The sequence below is a fragment of the Quercus suber genome, unplaced genomic scaffold (genome assembly GCF_002906115.3).
Source record: "Quercus suber isolate HL8 unplaced genomic scaffold, Cork oak 2.0 scaffold_1252, whole genome shotgun sequence".
Classification (NCBI taxonomy): Eukaryota; Viridiplantae; Streptophyta; class Magnoliopsida; order Fagales; family Fagaceae; genus Quercus; species Quercus suber.
In genome coordinates this window covers 14,016-25,087 of record NW_027070644.1, presented here as the reverse complement: position 1 = coordinate 25,087, position 11,072 = coordinate 14,016, and the positions used below count along the sequence as shown (strand labels likewise).

The window sequence follows — 11,072 nt, the reverse complement described above, 5'->3', positions numbered from 1 at the left end:
TACAAGTCCAACCAGATTCAAATCATACGCGTCAACAATTGTAAGCGCGAAAATGATGAAATCGAGCGGTTCAAACAGGTACTTATACTCCCCCTTAGGTTCCCCAAATGTAACCGCTTGCTCATAAAAGCAAAAGATCATGCCGTTGAAAGTGGGAAATGTGGTGCCGCCAAAATTTAATGTGGGCACCCATTAAGTCTTGAAACGCTAAAAACGCGCATCAGGCAGTCAAAAAGCCGCCAGCGTTAGCACAAACCGAAGTGGGGCAACTCGTCTAGAGAGCCTGCAGGTATTAAAACCCTCATCCCCATCCGAGGGAACGTGCAGCAGGGTTTTGAGGGGCTATTGTGGGGCCCGTGGGCCCGATAGCCTCGGCCCATCGGGTATTAGGCCCAAGGCCAACGCCGAGGAGGACTGACCAGTCAAGGCTAAGTTAGACAAAGCCTCTTTTGTGATCCACGCCGAGGACCTGTTCGTCCTCAGCATTCTAAGGATAATATTTGGGAGGGGACAAGCTCAGAGCAAGCTGTCACATTCGCACTTAATGCATTCACCTAACCCCTCTGGCTGCATTAATGGGGATATAACTCCTTAGCAGGGCAACGTTGATCAGAGTGAACCACTTAAGTACTGATAAGGCCTCTGATGGGACAGACGGTCAGAAGAGAGGCAAATGGATGATCAACAGATGGAATAAGGAGATAGGCAGATGAAAACTATATAAGAAAAGTAAGTAAAGTAAAAGAAGGGGGGGAAAAAGAAAGAGAGAGAACAAAAAGGCCTCCTCGGCCACAGGCCGAGGAGCATTCCCCCATTTGTAAAGAAATTCTTAATACTTTTCATAAAGAAAGTTCATGCTTGGTGATTGACGGTCAGCGCCTCAACCTTTAACCCACTCTCTAAAAATTTATTGTTTGGACTTGATTGGGTTGAAAACCCATTCGTACTCAGGGTCAATCTAAACTGAGTCCCTACAGAACTAAAAAACCAAAACATTGTATTATATTAAAAAAAAATTTCGGCCCAAATTTTATGAGTCGTAGTAAAAAAAAACAGTAAAAGAAAAAAGAAAAAAGAAAAAAGAGTAAAAGTTTTCTTCTAAAATATCTGGAGGCGGAGTCAACAACCACACAAAGGAATCGGAAAATAGCACATTCTATGTTGGCGTTGGTTCGCATAATATTCCAATCGAACGGGCCCAATCAAAACTAAACAAGGTTTAACCATCCAACGGCCCAAAATAGCTCAACCGCTGAACAAAAGGGCGCAAACCCTAAACTCTCTGCCTCCTTCTCTTTCTCCTGCTTCTGTAATTCATTGCCACACCTTTCTCGTTAGCAGGAGAAAGTAGAAACAAACGCCTCTCTCTATATATTCATATATACATTCACTTTTTCTCTCTATAAAAACCATGCCTTCACTGCCTCTCTCTGATTCCATGCTTACGGAAACCACCCCTAAAGACAAGAAGGAGAAGAAGAGCAGGAAGATGAAGAACAACGGCGAAACCCTAGAAACCGCCGATTCTCCAATCAGCGAGAAGAAGAGCAAGACGAAGAAGACGAAGGAGACCAAGAAGCGCAAGGCGTTGGAGATGGACGAGGAGGAGGAGGAGGAGAGGAGCGGGACCAGCTCTGAGCTCGTTGAGCCTGTGAGCTCGAAGAAGAGCGTGGCCGAGGAGTCGGAGAAGAAGAGCAAGAAGAACAAGAAGGCCAAGGTTGAGGACGGTGAGGAAGAGGAGGTCAAGAGCGTGGAGGAGGATCCGAATGCCGTGTCGAGGTTTCGGATTTCGGCGCCTTTGAAAGNACCTGAAATAAATAAAATTTGGTTTCTAAAAATATAATTCATATAAGTAGCTTGCAGAAAATAAATGGAAAACGAGTTGCATTTAGATAGGGGAATGAAAAAAGAACTAACCTGCCTACCAATCTCCTTCACAAGCTGGGAGGCCTTCTTAATTGAGAAGTTAATTGTATCCAGCTCATTAACAATACGGCCCATTTGATCAGTCTGCAAAATATCAGATCAGAGTTCAGAAGGCTAAACACATGGGAAGAGAAATAATTGAGATGATTGAATGGTCACACTTACTTGACCCTTTAATTGAACAGCAGTTTCAGTTCCCACTTCAATTGTTTGTTCAACAACCTGAGGTAGCCCAAGAGTTAAGATCGCTAGCAACAGAAATTTGAGCCAAGTCATTTTCAAAAGTTCACCTTTTTAGTGCGTTCAATGGTCTGATCGGTCTCATCCATTGTCTTCATTCCAGAATTGATAAGTTCTTGATTTGACATTGCTACAGGGCAAGACATGTCAAAGTTGTTAAATAGACCTATTGTTTGTGAACCACTAAAGAAAAAAATCCATATATGCATACATAAAAATGTGCATATAAATCAAGGGTAATATAATCTTTCAATTGTTTGATTCACATCCATTTTTTAGTCAGATGAAATTAGGGAAGCTTTTTACAATCATTTATAAAACATCATTATTGCGATCAAGTGTTATTTAGTGTATGCCACAAAGAAACTCCTGCATTGAAGCTTATCTCACATAAACAAGTAGTAATCTCAAATTCTCAGGAAGAAATCAGGACTTATGAAAGCCAATAAATAATGCAAGAAAGACTTTTATACATGTAATAATGCAAGGAAGACTTGGGAATTGGGTGAAGTACCTTGCTAGATAACCAAAAGCAGCACTCTTGAACACAATATTATACAAGTAAACATTCACTGGGTATTTTTTTTTTCCTTGATAATTAAATATAAACATTCACTAGCTAAGGAAATAATTTCCCCCTCTTCTTTCAAATTCCACCCAATTTTCAGCTCAGTCCTGCATCAATCTTCAAAAGTTTCTTTTTTGATGAACTTAGGGTGTCTCCAACCCATTCTAAGACAAGACTAATCCCTTGGGATGCACACAATCACTCATTCTTTGAAAGCCTTCAGTATAATCAAGTGCAGATGGCATCAGTTAATTCGCAATATACTCAGAATTCTTGTCTATGAATGTCAATCTATTTTAAAAACTTAAGGTTGTGTCAGTTATCATTTCATCAATTGAAGCCTAGGTGAAAACGAAGATTGGCATAATTATAGTTGACATGCACACAGCTGATAAACAACAAATACCACATATCATATTGAAGGTATGTCACATGGCACAATGTAAATGAAGATAAGTCACATATTCATCAACGTAACATATTGGCAGCTGTTTTGCCCAAGTAATAATATCAAACAAGTGGGAAGTAATCTGCAAATCTAAGGGGAGATAAATCTCACCTGATGCTACTTGAAAATTGTCATCAGCTGTAGGTTCACTAACTCCTGCTCCCATATCAAAGAGCTCCACTTTCTTATTACCAAGGGTACTCATATACCTGCAGTTCAGCAAAATAGATTATGATATACACAATCAAAGGCCAAAAAAAATCAAACAGATGAAAAGTGAACAGAGCTTTTAAGAGTTTGGCAGACTGAGTTCTATAATCAAGTAATCCGCTGCTCCCTTTCTCTCAAATTGTTGGTTATATTTTTAAAAAAAAAAAAAAAATTGATAGGTAATGACAGTTTTATTAATAAAAAGGACATCATGTTCACGATGGTGAACAAAATGTACTTGAAACAATTACAAACAAATCAAAGAGTAGAAAGAACTAACAGATTGTAGGAAATCAGAAATAAAAATACATCTGCGTAAAACCCCATATCTGAGACCACTCAAACAAAGTCACAACTAATAAAGACTTCAAAAGATCAAAATGTCTCTCAATATCTTCAAAATTACGGGTATTTCATTCCCTCTAGATTATCCACCTCAAACAATCTGGTATCATATACCAAACACTGGAAGTGTTTCCCCAACCAATTCCTCCATGCAAAAAGAAGAGAAGCAACTATCTTTGGCATCACCCACTGAATCCCAAACATCAGAAAAACTTTACTCCATAAAGTATGAGCAAACTTACAATGGAACAAAAGATGATCCACCTTTTCCCCATGACAACAACACAAGCAACACCAACTAACTAGGGGCAGATTCCTCTTAACAAGGCTAATAATGAGAATTCTACCCCAAGCTGCCGTTTTTAAAAAGAAAGACACCAATTTAGGTACATTTACACACCAAATACTCTTCCAGGGTAAATGAGTAGTAGGAAGGTCTGACAAAGAATTATACAAAGAGCACAGGTCAAAAACACCATTCCGAGTCAGTTGCCAGTCAGACTATAACCCCCTCACCCCTAGGCATTTTGGAATGAATATGCTCAAAAAATGTATACACTCTCTCCAACTCCCAATTTAGAAAATCCAACATTTTAAGGGAACCTCATTTAATATGTTGTCTTTTAGTTAAAAAGGTATAGGTTTCCAAAACTACCCTCATTAATTTAAACTCTAGAAAATAATGGTATTGATTTTTAAAATAAAGGGGTAGGATCGGAATTTTATTTATTGACTTTTTAAAGAGGACTACTTTTTGGGACATCCCAAAATGGAATAGAGGATCAACAACTTGGGACAGAGGGAGTTTAATTTTTTGGATTAAGTTACATTAAATTAGCTACCAAATTACAACTGTAAAGCCCACCTGTGCTCATACATTCTTGTTTCAAGTATCATCATTCTAAAACAATAAATTACACCAGACAAAACAGATCCCAAGACATGACCTCTAAAAGGAAAATGAAAAATTCAACTTACGTTTTTCTCAATGCCACATATGAATTCAGCTCTTTGATCTGCAAACAAAAAGTATTGCACATACAGCAGAGTTTCATAAGTACAAACACAGATAGGACCAAAGAAATTAGCAGTATCATGGCAAAGAAATAAGTAACCCATCATTTCATATCATGTATGATGGACCTTACATATAAGATTGAGTCTCTATTAGGCATGTGCATATTCATGAGACATTGTGCAAAAGATAAAAGGTTCCAAATACTGACCATAGATTGCTTCTCATCATTGAGTTGCTTATTAACCTCAGGAGGATTTCTGCCTTCCTCATCTTTAAGCTCACGATCAAACTCCTTGATTAATCTGAAATAATTTATTAAAAAATAAGTATCCATAGGGTCCGTTTGGATAGCACTTATTGTTGCTGAAAGTTGCTGAAAACTGATTGTTGCTGAAAACACTGTAGCAAAATAATTTTTAAATGTGTAAATAGTGTTGTGGGACCCATTTTTAATATTAAATATTGCGTGAACAGTGCATGAACAGCACGTGAACAGTACATAAACAGTACGTGAACAGTGCATAAACAGTGTATGAACAGTGAATTTTGTCCCCTCAAAGTCAAAAATGCCGGCCAAAAAAAAAAAAAAAAAAAAAAAAAGAGAAAACGTGAAGATCAAAACGTGCCGCAACAAACCCTCCTATCCAAACACTCACATAATGTATAAATCCTGGACACACTAAGCAGAACTGTTATGCAAAATATTCTTCATTTTATGTTTTGTACTTTTGTTAACATTTTATGGTAAATTGGCAAATAATCCAGAATTAGTTCCTTTCTATCCCACCCATCGGCAAAACCAAGATGGGAAATCTTCAGCTTCTGAAACCTCCAATGGCACTTGAAACCCAAGTTCAACATACAAATGATGTGATGAATGAAGAACCAGATCAAGATGCTAGGCTGTTTTTTGTTTTCTAGCTAGGCTTTGGGCAGGGCAGGATCACATGATAAAGAAAAAAGGCTATCATGGTATCCAGGTATCAGTAGTCCTTGACAAGCTTCTGATTTTTTTTTTTTTTTTTGAATGCTTTATTTTGACAAACAAACTAGTTTTGGAATGCCAAAGTCAGCTTCTGGGATAGTAATTTAAACTTTAAAGAGCAAAGCTCATTAACATATTGTAATAAATTGCATTTTATGGGGGATATTTTCCTCTATGTTTACCTTCTCCTTGAACTTTTTGTTGCCAAAAATATATAATTCAATGCTACATATAAAACATTCAAAACATCCATTTCCTGAATATATATGATCAGACATGAAAAGAATGACATATGGCATACCTTTTACACTCCCTCATCTTTACTGTAAGTTCCTCCAGTTGTTTACTTTGTCTATTGGAGTCTTTGATCTTATCCAGTCTCTGGAAGCCATTTCTGAATGCAAAATACTTAAGAAAATATAGGTCTAACAATTCAAGAAAAATACTTAGTTGAAATGGCACTCATCTAATAATAGAAAAGGTTACAAGATCTTTAAAAATTGAAATAAACATAGTTCACTTTCGCTTGAGATTGTGCTCCCTGATTGGGCCTAATAAAACTATAAAACTTAGCTGTGTCAAACCAAGAAGATAAAAGACAAAGGAAAATAAAGAACGATGGTTTTCAAAGAATTGGATGATATCTACTAAATAAGGTGGGATTGGGATGTTGAATGGAATTGGGAGATGGAAAGTGCTGCTACTTTAATCGCACCAATTCATGCTAAATAAAAATTATTTTACTGCAGATAACCATCTACTACTTTCAACAAGGACACCAACCTTGTGAATAGGAATTTACTCTAATCCTTTCAACACTTACATGAGTTAATGCACTTCATTATCTGATATACCCAAGGCATATTAACCTTCAATAATGTACCACCATCCTAACAATTCAAAACTTCATCCTCGGAGCTAATATGCTTTCTCACATTCTTGTATGATTATTACTCATCCACTTCAGCCCAAGCACCTTGTAGCTCAACTGGCACCTCCTGGTGTTTCCAACGGAAACGTTCATGGTTCAAATCCCCACACCCCCAATTATCAAATTATCACAAAAGAATGTTACTAATCCACTTCAAGCAATCTAACTCTCCCAGAAAAACCAACTACAAGTTTCTAAAGAAAAGCCTATGCATTTCCATATTATAGCAGCAGTCAAAATAAAAAAGCTTCAAGCAATGTATCTGCTCTCCTTCTGGAAAGTACCACAATTAGATTCAACAAAACATAGCCCTTTTCAATGACTAATTATCTGAAGCCATCCACAATTACGTTCCATAAAACAATGTACCACACTTCTTCTTTTTTTATAGGTAATGTAAAATTTTATTAAACAAAAGAAAACAGCCAACCTGAGTACATTGGGAATGTACACTATGCGGGCACAAATCAGGAACCAAAATTACAACGATCAAGTAAAACAGTAAGGGAAGAACAAGAAAGATAAAAATGTACCACACTTAAAATTCTTTTGACATTCCAACATTGGTAATATTGGGAGCTAGGAGAGCTCAATATCACTTAGCACTACACTATAAATTATTCATACATTGCATTGCTAAAATACAACACTTTTTCAGGAAAAAAGAAAAACTACTAGCTAAACCATCTTCAGCACCAAAGGTACAACACAGACGCAGAGTTTGAAGCCACATCACAAACACTTATTTCTCATAGAGCTAAACGTACTCTTTATTTATCCATACAACTCTGTTAATAGGTTAACAACAATGTCTATCATTCTCCAAGTACATCAAAACCTTAAGTTAATTGTTTAATATACAAAAAGCATATCCCTCTATTTTGAATTCCATACTTTGTATTCATAGAACAATTCACAAATTCAACTAAAGCATACAAGCCAGATCAGAAAGATTCAAGCTCATAAAAACCATTGCAATAGCTCTCACATTACAATAAGACAGAGAGAGAGAGAGACAGATGGGAACATACGCTAAGGCACGGAAATTATCGCGGATTTCACCGTGGATCTGCTCCAACTGAGGGCTCATCGGCAAGTCGGCCGCCATTGTCGCTGGAGATTAAGCTCTCCAAAAACTTCCGGCAAATCGATCTCACCGCAAAAACCCTAACTCCACCGATTCCAGAACCTTCTAGAACATCAACAACCTATTGATTTGCCCCATGTATGTTGTTGATGGAGGAAACAAACAAGAAATGAAAACAAAAAAAAAAAAACCAAAACCCTAAATCGTTTCAAATTTAGGGAAATCGAAATTTGGGGAAAATGCAAAAGAGAAAAATTTCAGAAGGCGTGGAACGAAGAGATAGCAGAGAGAGAGAAAGAATGAGAGAGAAAATCGCTGTCTGGTAATGTTTTTTTTTTTTTTTTTTTAAATTTTAAGCGAGTAAACTATTCGGCTATTCATTCCAATAATTTTGATTTAAAAATAAAATTGCATGGGTTAGCACTTAGCTGTGCGACTTTTGTGTCAGAGCCGAGACGGTTAGTTCAAGTAGGTGGAGAAAATATCATATCGTGATGAGTTGGTTGTCCCTTCTCACTTTACATTTTTGCCTTTTGCCAAATATTGTATAAAGTGCTTATTCAAGGGCAATGAGTTGGACGATATTCCTTTTAAATTAGTTTAACCGAACAATTTATTTGTTTTAATAGGATTAAATGTTTCTTCTCAGGTCTAAATGTTGTTAAATATGTGTTTTATTTATTACTATTTTAATTTAAACCATACTTTTTAAGAATCAATGAGAGTTTATGGACTAAGATTTTCCCAAAAAATAAAAACTGCAGTTAGTTGTATTAAGAAAAAGACTAACATTAATTAATTTTTATTTTCTAATAATTCATATGATCATATCATGCAGGTGGTTAGAATGAGGCTACTTTACTTAGTTTTTTATCAGAAAACATTAACTTTATAACTACGAAACGAAAATTACATCCTGAATAAGAACTTGCTCAAAAAAACAATAAGTCTTTTCAATCCAAGTTGAGAAATCAACAATACCAAAAGTATGTTTACCTAACAAGTGAGCTAGTCTATTTTCTGCCTACCCCACATGAGACAAATCAACTCTAAGAATATCATGTAAAGATGAAAGGATGTCATTTATAAATAGGACTAGGGCCACCAATGCAAGGGAGATGTTTTCTCAACCAAAACTTGGGACACTATCAATGAATCACTTTCAATAATAAACTCACAGATGCCCAAATCTCTAGCAAAAGAAATACTTGCTTCAAAAGCCTTAACTTCAATCTCAAGAGCACCAAAATTAGCACGAACTTTCTTGCTAAGAGCTGGTACAAGCTATCCCATATCATCTTTAATAAGAACCCCAAACCTGCTTCTTTATAAGTAGCAAAAACAGTGCCGTCAACATTAACCTTGAATAACGGCAGTGGAGGAGGAATCCAATTTGCTGTAGCTAATGGAGAATACTAGAATCAAAATTAGAATTAGCAACCTAGTACTCATCTATATAATTGAAGCACCTCTGAACAATAGTAGCTGCACTTTTTGTTAGGAAACCAGCTACTTTGATGTATGTACTGGTATTATCATATGAGCATTGTATGTTAGCATTGTTAATTGAGTAGTTGCTGTGCTAAATTGTATTCAGTTAGTTAGTTGAATTATGTTAGTCAATTAGTTAGTTGTATTAGTTGGTTTGTTTAAGTGGGAAATGAGACCGAATTGTTTAAAAAGAGATTCGACATGTTGAATGAAGTTTATCCAGAGAATTAACCAACTTTGTTCTTCCTATTCCTCTCTAAGTCTCTCTTCTATTATTTTTTAAGTCCATCTCTTGCTAAGGAGATGGTTACCCTCGAAATAACTAACATTTCTCTCCCATATCCATTTTTTTTGTCTTCCATTCTAGAATTGCCAAGCTCTTAACACTTTTCTTCCCTAACCATTTCAGATTTCATTCTTGTTGTTCCATAGAGGCTACTTTACTTTTGAACAATAATTAATAGAAAAATGTTATGTACACAAATTTTACAACAAATTCTAAGTGACAAGTTGTTATAGGTTTTTAATTTGAATCTACCATTAAATTTTTTTTTTTTTTACATACTAGTAATAAGAAGTAACAATCTATTACGTAAATTTATTATTAAAGTATTGAAAAATATTATGCACATAGCAATTTTCATAATTAATAATCATGGATATCCTTTTGTACTTATGAGCTATAAGTCATGCATGCGTTTTAATAACTCTTGAAAGTCTTTGTCATCCATTTTCATAATAAATCAAAGGTAAAAGATTTTACTTATAACACTCACGGATTTTTTTTTTTTTTTAAGCTGCAATTTCATTCAACAAAAATGAACAAAGAGACAATCAACCTTACATGCTGCCGAGTCTAGGACTCTTGAGGTTTGTCTTCATTAAAACATAAAAAAGACACTATAATTGAGAGAGAATTTTGAAGCGACATGAGCTACAACGATTGGTAAACTATTTTTGTTGCAATTTTAGAATGGATAGAAAAACTAACGTTGGAAAAAGACAATTTTGAAAAAAAAAAAAAGGATGAGAAATTAAGGAGATGATATCATGAGATATGATATTGAGGCTTAAGTTAGCCAACGGAAACAATGAAAACAAAGGAATAACAGTAATAGTAATATAAGACCGCAATTTCCACCCATTTGTTTTATTGGAATAAACTAATGTAAATGGGTGAGACTATGTGTAATACCTCTCAAAATGATGGTTCAACTTATTATTTTACTCTTTAGATTGAGGTTTTTACATTGAGAGTCATTACTTATTCAATTAATGAAAAATAAGAAAGTCATATAAAGAGATACATCATTGTATTGATTGAAAATAACTTTACAAGACTTTGATCCTAGATACCATATAAGAATTACATGGCTTTGGTCCTAATTACAATATAAATACAAAATTACATTTGATAAATCCCTATTTATGAACCCTTGATCTTAATTTGAATGCTAAGTTAGAATGTGAGAATGCATTAGACACTCATCTCATCCGATAAAGTGGTTTTCTAGACTATAATGACCAATGTCACGTTACATCATCCAAATTCCAGACTATCAACGTGTCATAAAAACATAAAAGCATCTCATTCTTTATGAAATTGGATCAAGCATCTAAAGTTTCCAAGAGAAAATATTCGAACATGTCATCATGATCATCACGCGATTGAAAACATAAACAAGCATACTATTTATATAAACGAAAGCTTTAGCGAGTTTCTCAAGAATATTACACAAACATATGAATTTGCTCAAGAACAATGTGTAATAATGTGAATTATTTAAAAGAAAAAAAAAATCAGGTGACCATATGAATTTATT

General features: G+C 35.3%; 1 protein-coding gene across 1 annotated transcript; it reads right to left on the bottom strand.

The window, feature by feature from the left end:
- Positions 1-958: 958 nt before the first annotated feature.
- On the bottom strand, positions 959-7,978 carry LOC136065874 (novel plant SNARE 13-like). Its single transcript, XM_065769654.1, has 9 exons — positions 7,703-7,978; positions 6,042-6,134; positions 4,964-5,057; positions 4,716-4,753; positions 3,294-3,391; positions 2,217-2,296; positions 2,092-2,148; positions 1,447-2,010; positions 959-979 (listed from the first exon to the last, which is right to left on the bottom strand). Exons 1-9 carry the CDS (start codon positions 7,777-7,779, stop codon positions 959-961), a joined length of 1,122 nt encoding a protein of 373 aa, XP_065625726.1. The 5' UTR covers positions 7,780-7,978.
- Between the last annotated feature and the right edge of the window lie 3,094 nt (positions 7,979-11,072).